Here is a 17940-nt window from a genome sequence, read left to right on the forward strand (position 1 = left end):
AAAAAAAAGGGGAAAAAAAGTCAAAGAGAATTTCAGAGGGATGATCTTGGGAGAGAATGTACTGGCTATAGTGGTTAGTGAGGGCTCTGGAGATGGAGAGGGGATACAATATAAGTGATAAGGAAAAGAGATGAGTGAGATGGGTATACCTGAGTGGAGGTAGTTGCATGACTACTCAGCTCTTAGGTATAGTGGTCATTTAGTAGCAGTAGAAAAAGAGACAGCATAATTGTAGGCCAGAGGCTGGAGTGTGATGGTGAGTGATTTGATGCCAGTTAGTCAGGTGACCTTTTTTGAGATGCAATCTAAGATGCTTGTTTGAGTGTTGTTGCAGCACCATTCCAGATGTAGGTGAAGTAAGTACTCCATTGTATGTCTTATTTGAGTTTTATAAAGGGTTAGTCATTGGTAGGAATGAAGTAATGTGTCTTTATACTCAATAATTGAGGGTTATTGTGAAAGAGATGATCAGTTAATGATGCAAATAGAGAAAAGTAATATAGGGAGAGATAGTTGTTTAGTATTAACATATAGATGTACAGAGAGGTAATTAGTATTATTATAGAGATACAGAGAGAAGTGATTGGTCAATGTTCATAGATGTAAATAGAGAGATGATTGGTCAGTATTTGTTACAGAAACGTAGAGGTCCAATGAGATTTGGCAGATATATAGTTAGGCACAGAATTTAGTTTCATTATTTTGTGTTTCAGTGTTTTGAATTAAAAAAATTAGCGATTTATAATGTATAGCAGTCATTTCAATTGTCTATACTTGCATCCTTATAAAATTTCCAGCTGCCTACTGAAAAGTAAAAAAAAAAAAATTCTTTTTTCCTTTTTATTTGTTCTCCTCTTCTACCTCATTATAATTATTGCAACCATTGTCATCATCATCATTATCACCACCTACCACCCTGTCCTCCACTTGTTTTGCACATTTACTATTCATAGTATCATAAGTTTTCTTTTGTTATAGCTCTGCTGATTAAGGAATGTTGATGACAAACCCATTTTCAATTATGGTTATTAATTTTTACACATGGAATGTTTAAATTCCTACATACATGTGACATACGCTAGATGTTAGTGAGTTCAGAACAGAGTAAATGTACTGATACTAATATTAATAGAGTAGAGGTGATATTATTGATAGTAGTATATTATTATAGTTGTTCAGCTTTGACTGAACTGATGTATTGCCCAAGATAATTTGGTTGCTGTTTCTAGCAAACTGAGAGACCTGAGCTGGTAAAAACATTAGCATGCTGGGCAAAATGCTTAGTGGTATTTCGTCCATCTTTATGTTCTGACTTCAAATTCTGCCAAGGTTGACTTTGCCTTTCATCCATTCGGGATAAGTACCAGTTGAGTACTGGGGTCAATGTAATCGACTTAACCCCTTCCCCCAAATTTTAGGTCTTGTGTCTATAGTAGAAAGGATTATCATCATCATTATTATTATTATAGACATCATGATAATTATGTGGTCTCTCAGCTTGCTAGAAATAGCAGCCAAATTATCTTCAAATAATACCCTGTTTTGAAAAAGGAAGGATACAAGGGATAATGTATAGATGCACTATGTCAAGAAATAAGATGGGAAAGGAATGACTGGAATATCTTTGGCAAAGGCCAACAATTTTGAGGAGAGTGAATTAGTTGACACCACTAACAGCATTTGAATTAGTGTAATAATAATTCTTTCAAATTTTGATACAAGGCCAGCAATTTTAGGGGGAGGGGTTTATCAAATGGCAGTAGTTGTGGTAGTGGTGGTGGCAGTGGCAGCAGTTGTTGTTTCTGATTTAGGCACAGAGCAAGACATTTTGAGAGGAGGGGTTTAGTTGTTTCCATTGACTCCAGTACTTGTCTGGTAATTCATTTTGTCAATAATTTGTTTGGGATGTAGACACAAGGGCAATAATAATGTTGAGGCGCATGAATTCGTCGATACCACTAACACCCTTTGAATTAGTTTAATTTGAACACAGAATGCGAAAAGTTAAAGCAAATGCCATAAGGCATTTTGTTTCTGTACTCCAACTATTTTAATTTAACATCTGTTTTCCATGCTAGCATGGGTTGGATGGTTTGACAGGAACTGGCAAGCCAGAGGGCTGCACCAGGCTCCAGCCATCAGTTTTAGCATAATTTCTATGGCTTGATGCTCTTCCTAACACCAACCACTTTTCAGTGTGCTAGTTGTCTGTTATGTGGCACCAAATAATCTTTTCTTATTTTGGTACAAGTTCAGCAATTTTGATGGGTAGGGAAGTTGATTACATCGATTCCATTGCTCAACTGGTACTTGTTTTTTGACCTCACAAGGATGAAAGCAAGGTTGACATCAGTGGAATTTCAACTCATAACATAAAGATGAATGATATACCACTAAGCATTTTGTCCAGTGTTCTAATGATTTTAATAGCTCACCATCTTACATCACCCTAATAATAATGACAATAATTGTTTCTAATTTAGGCAGTACAAAGCCAGCCATTTAAAGGGATGCTGTCATGACTGATACTTTATTTTATCAACCCTGGAGGGATGATAAATAAAGTTGGCCTTTGAAACCAGAACATAAAATGATGGAAGAAATGCAAGGCATTTTCCCATTGTTCCCATGATTCTGCTATCCACCACCTTAATAACAATGATAATAATAAACATGTTTTGTCTTTGTATAAAAGATGGGCTACAGCAAATATTCTGCTCAATACCACAGATTTACTTGTCAGTTGCTTGACCTTAACCACTTGATCTTAACCACTTAGTGGCTGGCAATATGTGCATCTCTGATCGTGAGTAGAAGTAGTGGAGGAGCATCATAGCCATGTGTAGAGAAGAATTCTTTGGGGTTTGAATAATTCACTTCAGGAAACATGGGTGTTTTGTTCATCATCCTTAAACAAACCTTATTCTGGGACCTTTTGAGCAGGATGGGCTACTCAACCTGATGAAAATTCAAACTGGGCCCCACCTACAAGGTCATGCACTGTTTATCTTGATATGAGCTCACCATGTCGCACACATATGATGGTGATGCATGTGCCTAGTGTACCCTTATCAGATGGGTAATCATGTTGAGTATATTAGGCTTTGTATATTTGTACCTCAATGTCACTTTGATGGAATGCACTGCTCTCTCAACCATAATAATAATGATAATGATAATAATGATAATAATAATAATAATAATAATGATAATGATAGTTATGATTATTTCTAATTTAGGAAAATGCCAGCAATTTTGAGGGGAAAGTGTAAATTATTATCATCAACTTCAATACTTGACAGTTACTTTATATTATTAGTTTCAAATTTTGGCACAAGGCCAGCAATTTCAAGGGAGAGTGTAAGTCAATTACATTGATCCCCTCAGTACTTAACTGGTACTTATTTTATTGACCTCAAAAGGATGAGAGGCAAAGTCAACTTCAGTGGAATTGGAACTCAGAACGTTAAAACAGGTTAAATGCTGCTAAGTCTGGTGTGTTAATTCTGCCAGCTTGCTGTTTTAGTGCTTTATTTTATTGACCTCTGAGAAGTCAATAAAAGGCAAGGTTGATCTTGGTAGGATTTGAACTCAGAATGTAAAAGACCAGAAAAAATACTGCAAAGCATTAAAAAAATAAAATTTATACTGTTATGATTCTACCAATCTACCACCCTTCAACCATATGCACAAGTCCTGAAATTTTGGGGGAGGGGGTTAGTTGGTTACATTGATGCCAGTGTTCAGCTGGTACTTATTCTAATGACCCCAAAAGCTTGCAAGACAAAACAACCTTGATGGAATTTGAACTCAGAATATAAAGACTGACGAAATATTAACTAATATTGGCGTTGTTTTTCTTTCCTTCTCAAAATATACTTTTATGATTAATACCAGTTCATATTCTTTAATGTCCCATGCATTTCTAAGACCCCCCCCCCCTCGGTCATGACTGACCATGGGATTGCACCGAGAAAGTTACCCTCCCAGGAACAAGTCCGGGCAATGTTGTTGACCTGCCTCCCCTCTCCACGCCACCAGTGTGATCCAAGGGAAAGGCAAAGGTCGATACAGCTTGGCACCTGTGATGTCGCAACTCATTTCTACAGCTGAGTGAACTGGAGCAACGTGAAATAAAGTGTCTTGCTCAAGGACACAACACGCAGCCCGGTCCAGGATTCGAACTCATAATCTCACAATCGTAAGCTCGACGCTCTAACCACTGAGCCATACGCCTTCACATTCATTAAGTATGCTAATACAAACCTAAAATATAATAAAGCTTAATAGATATTTACGGTATGAAAGAGAGTCAACGTCATAGGTTCAACGGTACTCGAGTTGCCTCCCTTGAATCATACCTCTCCTTGATATTATCATGGTTGATGAATTTCATTTTGGCTTACTAACGTTTAAATTAAAAAAAAAAAAAAAGTATTCCTGTAGATAATCTTTTCTAGGTTTGCATTAGCATACTTAATGAATGTGAAGGCGTATGGCTCAGTGGTTAGAGCGTCGAGCTTACGATTGTGAGGTTATGAGTGCCAGTACGGCGATGCTGGTAACGATCATGTTCGAATGGTGCTTTTTACGTGCCACCGGCACGGAAGCCAGTCAGCTGCTCTGGCAGCGATCACGCTCAGATGGTGCACTTATCGCTCTGCTGGCACGGGTGCCAGTCATCGAATTTGCGAATTTGATTTGATTTCGATTTCACTTGCCTCAACAGGTCTTCGCACCATTTTTCATACTTTCTGGGGATAAGCAAAACGGAAATAACAGTTGCCACCCAAGAACAAAAATTGTATTACACAGTGTAATATGCCTTGACTCATTGGGTATGTGTGTATATGGGGGGTGGGTGTCAGATTTACTGAAAATGAGAGTTTAATTTCAAGGCAGTTGTACGGAAAATTTAAAGAAACTTGCAAAGCCTCGACCAGGAGAATCTATATTTTGTTTCTTCATTGGTGTCGTAATCGACGTAATATGCATGTTGACAATATTAAGGAATTAAATATTGTAATATTTGAAAGAAATATTTAGTGTCACATAGTTGTTGGATCAAACTTGATTAAGCAAACCTTTTTGTAAAGACATTCCCGCCAAGAGCAATCGTACTTTTTAGATATATAAAACTATGTCACCCAATGTGTTCTCTTCCATATTTTAGACGGTGGGGTGTGATTAAAAGGAGTTTTAGTCGCTATTTCAAGCAAATCGATCGTCCATGCAAAGGTTCTATCGTTGGTTCATCGTATGATGTCCTGTAAATGTGTGATATCGTAATAATAGTGTCATTTTCAAAATATCTTGATCAGTTATTTAGAGTTATCTCCCTTGCATTGTTTCGCTCACGTTCCGATATCCATTGCTTTTCGCGTTTTTACGTTTTCCTTCCGATTGTTACGGTCAAGATTTTAAAAAACATTTTGTTTATTTTGCACAATTTGCTTGGGTTGGATGTGTTTATAACCACATGGTTCCAGGTTCATTTCCATGGAGTGGCACCTTAAACAAGTGTCTTCTACTATAGCCCTGGGTCGACCAACACCTTATGACTGTGTATATTTGTTAGTGTTTGTCCTACGCCACCGCTTGATAACAGGTGTTGGTTTGTTTACAACTGGGTGACAATAGAATAAGTACCAAGCTTATAAATAAGTACTGGGTTCAATCCATTTGATTAAAAGCCTTCAAGCTTGTACTCCAGCATAAAAGATAAGAGATAGAAATATATGTACACACACACACACACACACATATATGTATGTATGTATGTATGTACATGTATATACATATATGTATATATTTTTATATTTACCTATATATAGCTTTCTCTCTATATGTGTGTATGTATATATGCATGTATATACCATCTATAGAATAAGTACTAGGCTTACAAAGAATAAGCCCTGGGGTTGATTTGTTCGACTAAAGGTGGTGCTCCTATTATATATATATATATAATAGTTAGCTGTGTGAAGGCATGTGGCTTAGTGGTTAGAGTATTCAGCTCATCATTGTAAGGTTGTGAGTTTGATTCCTGGCTGCATGTTGATTCTTTGAGCAAGACATTTTATTTCATGTTACTCCAGTCCACTCACCTGGCAAACATGAGTTGTACCTGTAATTCATAGGGCCAGCCTTGTCACATTCTGTGTCCTGCTGAATCTCTCTGAGAACTATGTTAAGGGTACACGTGTCTGTGGAGTGCTCAGCCACTTGCATGTTAATTTCATGAGCAGGCTGTTCCGTTGATTGGACCACCTGGAACACTCATTTTCATAACTGATAGAGTGCCAGTGTGTGAGCTATGTGCTCTTTCCCTTCTATCAGAATGATAGTGTTTTAGCAATATCACTTACAGATGCTTTGTTGAAATTGAATTATCTGTTTTATTCAAGAACATTTTCATCTGGAGTTAGAAACTTTTGTATCAAACTGGTTTTGAACCATTTCCTACATACTAATCGCTTTGTACATGCTTGTGGTTATCTCTACTGTGGTTTGACTCTACTATGTCTGTGTGATCCTGTTGGTAATTTTCTTTACAGACATTTGAGAACTTGCTCCAGATGATCTAATCAAACAAGACATTTAAGCAGGATGTTTGATGAAGAAGAAGATAAAGAATCTGCTCATGATGATGAAGATACTGTTTTGCGTGGTTCTGTTTTGTCAAGGTAATTTCTCGGTCTTACTTTGTCTTCGTCTCTCTTCTAACACCATCTTACTATCATCTTATTTTCTGGTTTAACACACTCTTATCATCTGGTCTAATGTTATAATTTTCTTTAGTCTTAATGTATCTTACTCTCAGGTCTAACACTATTTTACTTCATGGTCTTGCTGTGTCATCTTATAGTGAAAAGCTATTAGGTCTTATGCTATCTCATTACCACTTTCCACTTTCACCCCACCCTCCTCCTCCTCCTCCTCATCATCATCATCATCATCACCACCACCACCATCACCATCAAATAGTAGTATAAGGAACCAAAATTTGTTTCAGCAGATTGTTTTCTTAGCAGTTTATATACCTGTATGTGTGTTTGTACCTTTTTTTTTTCCCCAGATATATTTCTCGGTTCCGCTATGGTGAACCACAGAGCAGAACACAACGTGTCAGTCACAAATCCAGAGGGCAGGAATTTTGGTGGCTAGATTCTGATGGTGAGGTTGCATCTCCAAGGCAGGCTGACAGTTCTTCAGATGACAACTTAGGTCAGATTGTTGGTTTAGCTGAAGAAGCTTCTGTTCCTCAGGTATTAAATTTAGTTTCTTTTTTCTTATTTTTGCATCTATAAGTGCAGGCGTGGCTGTGTGGCTAAGAAGTTTGCTTCCCGACCACATGGTTTCCAGTTCAGTCTCGCTGTATGAAATTTTGGGCAAGTGTCTTCTATTATAACCCTGGGCTGACCAAAGCCTTGCATGTAAACTTGGTAAATAGAAACCAAAAGAAGCTCATTATATATATATCTATTCTTTTTACATGGATTTTCATCTGTCTTTTGAACCAAAACCTTGAAGAGACTTGTATATATGGATATGTATTGTTTATAAATCAAATAATGTGACAAGAGAGAGTGAAGAAAGAGAACTAGAACAAGAGGGTGAGAGAGAGGAGAGTAGGTGGAGGCAAACCAGAGTGAGAGAAGTGAGATGGTGGTGGAGGAGAGAGTAAAAATATTGCAGAATATGATTGGTATTTGTAACAAAATTAATGAGCATCCATACTTGTTGAAAAAGGAAAAAAAAATGTCAACACATTATTTTTATGGAATTTGTTTTGTATAAACATATCATTTTGAACACATGCATACACAGAAAGACATGCAGACATGCACACTCACACATGCACGTGTGTATGATTAGTGGTTGATGCATGCAATACCAATACCGCAGTCTTCTCTCTGTTTACATACACACACACACAATCATAAATATATAGCATGCAATCAGATATGTGCGTTTTGTATGTTTGTGTATGTACAGTAATGCCTCTATATGCAAGTCTTGTAAATCTCGTAAAGCAGAGCAATAATTTTCCATAGTCAGAAATTATAAGTCATTCCCAGAAAAATATTTTACCGACAAAATTCATAATACTCATAAATAAATGCCAATAAAACAATAGTAGAATGTAAAGAATATTTTATGTAAAGTAAAAAGAATGTGAAGATGATTTATGATAAAAAATATTATTATTATCATTTTCCGAATCACTTTCCGAATCACTTTCACTCGCACTAGACTTGCACACACCATCACTTGTAGATGCTATCGCCGATTCACAAGCACTCGTAGACAGACTTGTAGACTTCTTTTAAAAAACAAGTCTAAAATTGTTTGCGTAGAAGAAGCTTTTTTCACTCTCTATAAATTTCTCAGTAACACGCAGAAGCATTTGTTATGGTAGTAGAAACTTTTGCACTCTGTTCAAAATTTGGATCTTGTACTTGAAAAATAAAACTCGTAAATCCGGGGGTCTCATAAAGCCGGTCCTTGTAAAGGGAGGTATTACTGTATATGTGCATGTGCACACACACACACACACACACACACACACACATACACACAATATCACAAAAATGTAGTACACATGCACGTGTTTGTATGTGTATATGCACACACAATCACAAACATATAGTATGCATACAAATGTGTGTGTGTGTGTGTGTGTTTGTATATATGTACATGCAAACACACAGTATCACAAGAATATTGTATAGATACTTGTCTTTGTATGCACACATTGTATGTTTACATGCACACACACACGCACACACACATGCAGATAGACCTACACATGTATATATTTTTATACAGATGCAATTTTTATTTGCAGTACCAGAAACAGCAGAAACAGAACAGGTTGAAACAAAAGACTCTGCTAAATCAATCTAAGAAAAGGTTTGTATTGTTATGTTTTCTATCCATTTTACTTTCTGAAAGCATTCCTTGATTTTAAACTGTTTGTTTCTTAAGCAGATATTTGAAAGATTTAAATATTCAAATAGAAGAATTACATCTTATTATATTGATGATTGTGTAGTGATATGTATACATGTAACTGAAAAACTTCCCTTTCTATCTGCTTCCCTAAGTAAGTGAAACTATAGAAATTTTTGTGCAGGCCTGGCTACGTGGCTAAGACGCTTGCTTTACAGCTACATGGTTTTGGCTTCAGTCCCACTGTGTGGCACCTTGGGCAAATGTCTATTATATCTCTGGATTGCCAGCCAATACCTTGAGAGTGAATTTGGTAGATGAAAACTATGTGGAATCCAGTCATGTCTTTATGTACATACATATATATATATGCGTGTGTGTGTTTGTCCTACTCTCCACCACTTGGGAACCAGTGTTGTTTTGTTTACATTCTTGTAGTTTAACAGTTTGGCAGAAGAGAACATTAGCATAAGTACCAGACTTAAAAAATAAGTACTGGGGTTAGTCTGTTAAATTAAAACACTTGAAGGCAGTACTCCAGCATGAACACAGTCCAATGGGTGAAACAAGTAAAAGATAATTTCAAGAACAAAACAGATCTTCAGTATGCTGAAATCCAAGATTGAACTAAGGACCTTTAGATCTCAGTCTTGTACTCTCTCAACTAAGCTAATTTGGGCTTTAGTGAATGGTTTCATAATTTGTTGAAGTATAGTTACTGTCATAAAAGTGAAGATGTTTTGCTAAAGTATACCAAAGCAAAATAGGTTAAATAATAGCTAAAGGAGAACCTCATTCCAAATAGAAAAGAAATTCAAAATAAATTTGTTTTGTTTTTATACAATTTTCCACTGTTCTTTTCCACTTTCTAGATTTGTCTAAAATCCATATAGTTATGTAAATAATGCAGCTATTCCTAATACCAAACATTCCTTCAGACAACATTTGGTAAACACATGTAGTAATTGGGTTATTGCTTAACCTGCTGGAAAAAAAAATAATCAAGCATGGCCAAAAGTACAGCTGTGGATCTTTGGTTGAGAAGCTTGCTTTCCAACCATGTTGTCTCAGGTTCAATTCCACTGTGTAGTAATTTGGACAATTGTCTTGTGCTATAGTGTTGGGTTGACCAGAGCCTTGTTAGATGATTTGGTAGATGTTCCCTGCTCCCTCCATCTACCACTCTCCTTTTGCAATTTTATAAGCTCACCTCCCCAATCCCCTGTCCGCTCACTCACTCCCACCCACCTTCCCATCCCATCTTCTCTCTCTCTCTCTCTCTCTCTACTCGAGGCAGCCATGTTTCTCCTTTAATGCAAGACTCTTTTTTTCTGTCTGTCAATACTACTTATCTCCCCCTCCGTTGAGGGATCTTGTTTTGTAAGTTACTTACTGACCTCATTCACTGTTGCTGGTGCCACATAATAAAGCACTCAGTACACTCAGTAAAGTGGTTGGCATTAAGAAGAGCATCCAGTGATAGAAACCATGCCAAAGCAGACAGCAGGGAGTGGTGTAGTCTTCTGGCTTGCCAGTTCCAGTGGAACCCTCCAGTCCATGCTAGCATAGAAAGAGGATATCAAATGATGCTGCTGCTGATGACGATGATGTGTGTATCACACATCATCGTCATCATCATCATTTAACATCTCTTGTCCATGCTGGCATGGGTTGGATGGTTTGACCAGTGCTGGCAAGCTGATGGGCTGCACACACTCCTGTCTGATTTGGCATGGTTTCTATAGCTGGATGCACTTCCTAACACCAACCACCCTGAGTGTGTAATGGGTGCTTTTTATGTGCCAGTTGCATGACACCAGTATCTGCCACGATTATGATTTCACTTGGCTTGATGGGGCTTCTACTCAAGCATGGCATATTGCCAAAGGTCTTGGTCATTTGTCATTGCCTCTGTGAGGCACATCACTTGAAAGGTGCTAGTTAGGTGACACTGGTGCAAGGTGCTAGTTAACCAACATCAGCCACATTGCCTCCATAAGGCCGTGCTCAAAGGGTGCTTTTTATGTGCCACTGGCATGAGTACCAGCTACATGACACTGGCATCGGCCACAACTATGATTTCACTTGGCATGACAGGTCTTCTCAAGCACAATATATTGCTAGGTCTTGGTCACTAGTCATTGCTTCCATGAGGCCCAACATTTGAAGATCATGCTTCACCACATCCTATGTCCTCCAGGGTCTAACTTTTCCACAGGTTCCCTCCACTGTTAGAGATTAACACTTCTTTACACAGCTGTCATTGTCCATACACATCATATGACCACACCAATGCAGTTGTATTTTGTTGCATCTTGGGAAGGTCATTATGCCACTGATAAAGACATGCATTGGTTCTATTTCACTTCATTTAATATTATTAAAGTTGAGCAGTAGGGGTCAATATAATTGACTTAGCCCCTTTCTCCAAAGTACCTATAGAGTATTTTATTAGTTAATTGATTAAATGTTAACAAATTGATTAATAATGATGAAAGAAGTGAAATTAAACTATTGCATGTGTTTAGTGTTGTCATAATTAGAAGAACTTGGCACAGTCCTCTGGCTCGCTGGATCCTGTCAGACCATTGAATCCATGCTAGCATGGAAAGTGAACATTAAATGATGATGGTGGCGGAAGTGGTGGCGGCGGCGATGACGATGATGACTCTCTTGAGCTACAACAAAATCTGTTTCAACATATAAGTTCACATAAGAATCTTGCAAACCGATTATGAAAGCGAGATATATATATTATTTCCCATTCACAATATGTAATACAAGATTTCATGAATATTTTTCATGGAATGATCAACATCCTCAGATTCCTCTAACAATTGACCATTTATTTATTTATTCATTGTACATGCTTTCAGACTTTATTCCAAACCACCAAGGTATCATTCAACAAACAACTCCGCTCTTGTTAGAAGCTACTCTGGATGGGACTCACCAGGTTAGTTGAATGGCTGTGTATGCATGTGTCAATGGTTAACAGAAAATATGTTTGTGCACGTAGTTCTGTATATTTATATCTATCTATCTGTCCATTTTTCTTTCTGTGTCCATTTTTGTATCCATTTTCTGTGCCTATTTTTGTGTCCATGGTTTCATGCTAGCATGGGTTAGATGAACCTGTAAGTGAGGCTTTGTTTTACAGCTGTACATCTTTCTTGCTACTAACTCTATCACATTTTTCAAGTAAGGTATCTCTTATTATACAGGCCTTTGTGGAGGCGCAATGGCCCAGTGGTTAGGGCAGCGGACTCGCGGTCATAGGATCGCGGTTTCGATTCCCAGACCAGGCGTTGTGAGTGTTTATTGAGCGAAAACACCAACTAAAAGCTCCACAAGGCTCCGGCAGGGGATAGTGGCAAACCCTGCTGTACTCTTTCACCACAACTTTCTCTCACTCTTACTTCCTGTTTCTGTTGTGCCTGTAATTCAAAGGGTCAGCCTTGTCACACTGCGTCACGCTGAATATCCCCGAGAACTACGTTAAGGGTATACGTGTCTGTGGAGTGCTCAGCCACTTGCATGTTAATTTCACGAGCAAGCTGTTCCGTTGATCAGATTGACTGGAACCCTCGTCGTGCCAACATATTCACTGATAAGGCATTGGTCTGCTTAGGGCTATAGTAAAAGACACTTACCCAATGTGTTGTGTAGTGGGATTGAACCATGAATCTCATGATTGTGAAGCAAATTTTTAACTACACAATTATGTCTCACGTTCACTCATGTCCTGACCGTCACCCTATACACAACCTATTTGAACTCTATATGTGATAGTGTGAGCATGGTTGTTGTGGGTGTATCAAATTGAAAAAATGTTCTGAAATTTGCTCACAAACTGCATTGAAAATGTCCCTTTTAAAATCTGAAATCACAGGAAGTTTAAAATTGCTTTTAAATAAAGCATGTGGTGAGATTTGATGACAAAAATGGTTGTAGAGGAGGAGAAGGCGCTCCCACATCAATATTAACACCACTTTTTCAATTAGATTTCACTACCTTGCAATAGGAATTCCTTATGACTTCTTACATCGCTGCTCCAGTAAAAGAGAAAGAAAAGAAAGACCCATAGAACTTTCATGCTGTGCTGTGGTAAGCAATATGAGTCAACAAGTACAGTTATGGTTCGACTTCACACCAGGTGCACTATTAAATATCAATGAGAGAAACATTAGTTTGGAAACATTTTTTTTATTTATAAATTTATTTTTTATAAATTTTATAACTTAATTTTCATAGTCTGGCTATGTATGAACTTCCTGTTTTAAAGACTTATCGTTGGAAGGGAGATTACCAGAAACATATAATCCATTGGTGTAACAAAGTTTCATCTGAACCATGCTATAAGGAATAAAAAAAATAGATTAAAAAAAAAATAGTAACAGTACCTCAGTGTGATCACATTTGAGTGAATGAAACCAGTAAAAGAATAAGTGTGTGTGAGCTGTGTGGTTAGAAAGTTTCTCTCCCAGCCATATTGTTTCGGTTTCAGTCTCACTGCATGGCCCCTTGGCATGTGTCTTCTACTACAGCGCTGGGCTGACCAAAGCCTTGTGAGAGGATTTATAGGCAGAAACTGAAAATAACCTGTCATACACACACTCACACATATGCAACAGGCTTCTGTACAGTTTCTGTATACCAATTCTACTTGAAAGGTATTAGTTGGTGTGGGGTTATATTAAGACACTTGACCGCTTGTGAGTGTGTGTATGTATATATATATATATATATATATATATATATATATATATATATATATATATATAAATACAGAATGGGACAAGAACACAAAACATCCAGACAGTTAGGTGATACAAGAAAGGGACAAAACATCCAGATAGATGATCCAAAGAAAACACAGACAGGTCATAAGGAGTTTTTTTTCTTCAGTCAAGATCCAGATTATCCTTGCAATTTCGGCTGGTTATTCTCGATATTGCTCCAATCTGGCCAACCCCAAGGAAAAACTAAGCTAAGAGCATTAGATTCTGTGGAAGAAAGCAGTGAATGTATACAAAAACGAATGTTACACAAATACAATAGGAATAATAACGGGACGAATAAAATTATATATATATATGCATATATTACCCAGTGTAAGCTATGGACACATAAGAGGTGCAGCAACATCAAAGGCAGATTAATTGGGAAGATAGCTTTCGTATATGGCAGATGCACAGGGGCAATAAACACCACAGATGCTCAGAAAACAGATTTTGGTCCTTTGTCAGCTTGTCTGAAAGGTTCAGTGTCCTGTGGTCATTCTTAAGTATTTTGTCCCATGATTTCCTGGGACACACACGCACACACACACACACATTGAATGTGAAAAAAATCTACTCCATATACATTGTAGAGTACAATTATTAAATTTACTCTCTGCTGATGCATTTTGTACCACTATTTAGGTTTGTCTCTGAAAAAAAAAATGTTTCAGCAACACAAATAACAACGGAATAGGGTGGTGTTGTATCAAGAATTTGTCAATAAAAAGTGTTTATAATATTAATGGTTTATTTCTTTGCTTGTTGCCATTCAGAGCAAGACCAGTTTCAGTTTGAACAGTCAGAAACACCAGAAAGGCCATTCCATGAGCACAGCAATAAGGCTCTTAATGGAGAGGATCTGCTTGCAGAATGGAGGAGGAAAAAATGGAATGGTCTTAATGACAGCTCTGATAATAATAATCTGATTTCACCAACTGGAATGGTATGTTCTTATGATTTCTATAATAAAACAAAGCAACCATAAAACAGTTTATAAAGTACGGGTGGACTCTATGTAGTTGCCCAACCTGCTGGAAATATCTTCCTAATCTTCCTCAAACAGCACTTAACCAGTTCAGTCTGATCAAGGGGATGTGTGATCAAAATTATTCCAGAAATGAGCATATTTGTAAATCTCGTCATCGTTCAACGTCCACCTTCCATGCTAGCATGGGTTGGACGATTTGACTGAGGACTGGTGAAACCGGATGGCAACACCAGGCTCCAATCTAATTTGGCAGAGTTTCTACAGCTGGATGCCCTTCCTAACGCCAACCACTCAGAGAGTGTAGTGGGTGCTTTTACGTGTCACCCGCACGAGAACGGCCACGCTCGAAATGGTGTCTTTTATGTGCCACCCACACAAGAGCCAGTCCAGGGGCACTGGCAACGATCTCGCTCGAAAACCCTACAAAGGCCAGTCAGGCAGTATATATATATATATATATATATATATATATATATATATATATATATATATATATGTCTGTACGTATTGTCGTCGTCGTTTAACGTCCTCTTACCATGCTAGCATGGGTTGGACGATTTGACTGAGGACTGGTGAAACCAGATGGCTACACCAGGCTCCAATCTGATTTGACAGTGTTTCTACAGCTGGATGCCCTTCCTAAAGCCAACCACTCAGAGAGTGTAGTGGGTGCTTTTACGGTTAGATTATCCAATACATCTTTCATTTTTTTAAAGACGGTAGTATGTGATTTGAGGGAAATTTGGTTGCTATTCACGGTAGGTTGAACAGTCATGTAGAGGTTCCTTTTGCTTGTATTGTTGATATTCTCTTCCTTCTCCTCCTGTCATTATTCTTCATTTAGAGCCTAATTCCTATTATTTTGTAGGCCCTTGACAATGAGAGACCGGCATCTCCTACTCCTTCTGTTGAGTAAGTCTTACAAAATTTATAAATTTATATATTTGTTTTTTTTTCTTGATTTCCTATTTTATTGGTTCACACTTTGGCTGCCATTACTCAACTTTCATCCATCTTACATCCACTGACATCATCATCATCGTCTTCTTCTTCACCACCCCTCACTCCCCCCTCCTCCTCCATCATCATCATATAACATCTCCTTCCATGCTGGCCTGGGTTGGATGGTTTGACAGAATTTGACAAGTTAGAGGACTGTATTGAATTCCAAAGTCTGTTTCAGCATGGTTTCTACAGCTGAATGCCCTTCCTAATAATGCCAACCATTTTATAGAGTGTACTTGGTACTTTTTTTTGTATCACTGGCTTTAGTGAGCTCACAAAGTGCTCCACAAGACAAGACAAACCCCCCCCCCCCTTGATTGAGCAGGGTGTAATATTAAGGGAAGTGGTTTATACCAGATATTGAAATGCAAGAACATGATACAGGGATAGGAACAGGTGTCTTGCTGTAGAGGAGATACATAGCTATCCCAGCTGGAAAAGGAGAGAAGATTGTAGTGATGTGGTGTCAAGATATACCTTCATGGTACAAAAGGGTGAATATGAGGGTGGGGGGGATAAGAATAGGTGGTAAGAATAGAGACAGAGGATCTAGCAAGTTCACAAGAGTGTGAGGTGAGGTGAGTGAGTGACAGATGGTTAGAGGTAAGGATATAGTGATATAGGTGATGCAGTAAATGGCAAACAGAAACATGGTCAGTGATAAATATTAGTTTGAGAGAGGAAGGTGAAGGGAATAGGGAGAAGAAGGCAATAAATAAAAGAACAAATAAAAAACAAAAATACCTATGAAAGGGTCAATGTGTCAAACTATAGGGTTTATCATTAGAATAGTTATATGTGGTTTTTTTATGCTGTTCCTAATATTTAATTAGGATTTTTTTTAATATACATTGAGTAGGAATCAAAGAGATCCATAGGCAAAAAATGATTGAGAGCCACTGATATAAAGCTTTTTCTCAGGAAGGTCATATGTAAGCAATTTCCAAGTTAGTGCAGGTGGCACGTAAAAGACACCATTTTGAGCGTGGCCGTTGCCAGTACTGCCTGACTGGCCTTTGTGCCGGTGGCACGTAAAAGCACCCACTACACTCTCGGAGTGGTTGGCGTTAGGAAGGGCATCCAGCTGTAGAAACTCTGCCAAATCAGATTGGAGCCTGGTGTAACCACCTGGTTCACCAGTCCTCAGTCAAATCATCCAACCCATGCTAGCATGGAAAGCTGACGTTAAACGATGATAGATAGATAGATAGATATAGTGGTAGTGGTAACCAGTAATATACGATATTTCTATCAAGTGTGAACTGTGAAAGGATTAACGTATAAATGGCACAGTTTGTGGAGGTGCATGGCTTAATGGTCATGGCCTCACAGTCATAAGATTGGGACTTTGATTCCTGGACCGGGCAATACATTGTATTCTTGAGTGAAAACACTTCACTTCATGTTGCTCCAGTTCACTTAGCTGTAGAAACGAGTACTACTGGTGGAGGTGCATTGCTTAGTGGTTAGGGTGTTGGATTCATGACCATAAGATTGTAGTTTCGATCCTTGGACAGGCAATCCATTGTGTTCTTGAACAAACACTTCATTTCATATCCACTCAGCTGTAGAAATAAGTTTAGTTTAGAGAGGGGTGGGCTCCACCAGGCTTTCTCACTCCAGATATGCTGTTTAGCTGTAGTGCCTCAACAACTCCCAAGGGGTTAAAGGACTTGTCAAACACAGTTTTTACTCTTTAACTTGTTTCAGTCATTTTGACTGCAGCCATGCTGGAGCACCGCCTTTAGTCAAACAAACTGACCCCAGGACTTATTCTTTGTAAGCCTAGTACTTATTCTGTTCATCTGTTTTGCTGAACCGCTAAGTTATGGGGATGTAAACACTACGACATTGGTTGTCAAGCAATGGTAGGGGGACAAATGCACAAATATGTACAAATATATATATATATATATATATATATATATATATATATGACGAGCTTCTTTCAGTTAATGTCTACCAAATCCACTCACAAGGCTTTGGTTAGCCTGAGGCTATAGTAGAAGACACTTGCCCAAGGTGCCCTGCAGTGGGACTGAACCTGGAACCATTACAAATTTGGATGTTTAATCCATAAGCTGTAGATTTTGTTTTGTGCCTGCCTATTTTGTGTGATGTATATTCTTCTTCTTCTTCACCCCTCCTCCTCTTCATGATGATGATGATGGTGGTGGTGATGGTGATGTTTTGTATATTTTGTGTTTG

General features: G+C 38.1%; 1 protein-coding gene across 4 annotated transcripts in view; it reads left to right on the forward strand.

Moving 5' to 3' along the window:
• Positions 1–17940, forward strand: part of LOC106881344 (uncharacterized) — a 52457-nt gene that overhangs the window by 2224 nt on the left and 32293 nt on the right. The window contains exons 1-7 of one of the 4 annotated variants that reach the window (XM_014931699.3): positions 4487–4838; positions 6558–6686; positions 7079–7268; positions 8852–8916; positions 11832–11911; positions 14513–14682; positions 15596–15639. In XM_014931699.3, the coding sequence (XP_014787185.1) occupies positions 6610–6686; positions 7079–7268; positions 8852–8916; positions 11832–11911; positions 14513–14682; positions 15596–15639 (626 nt within the window). In that variant the 5' untranslated portion in view covers positions 4487–4838; positions 6558–6609. Of the gene's footprint in view, positions 1–4486; positions 4839–6557; positions 6687–7078; positions 7269–8851; positions 8917–11831; positions 11912–14512; positions 14683–15595; positions 15640–17940 lie in introns of those variants that run through there. The other 3 variants (XM_089338158.1, XM_014931698.3, XM_089338159.1) reach the window with 3 other exon arrangements.

The sequence above is a fragment of the Octopus bimaculoides genome, chromosome 20, assembly GCF_046866305.1.
Source record: "Octopus bimaculoides isolate indiv1 chromosome 20, ASM4686630v1, whole genome shotgun sequence".
NCBI classification, from domain to species: domain Eukaryota; kingdom Metazoa; phylum Mollusca; class Cephalopoda; order Octopoda; family Octopodidae; genus Octopus; species Octopus bimaculoides.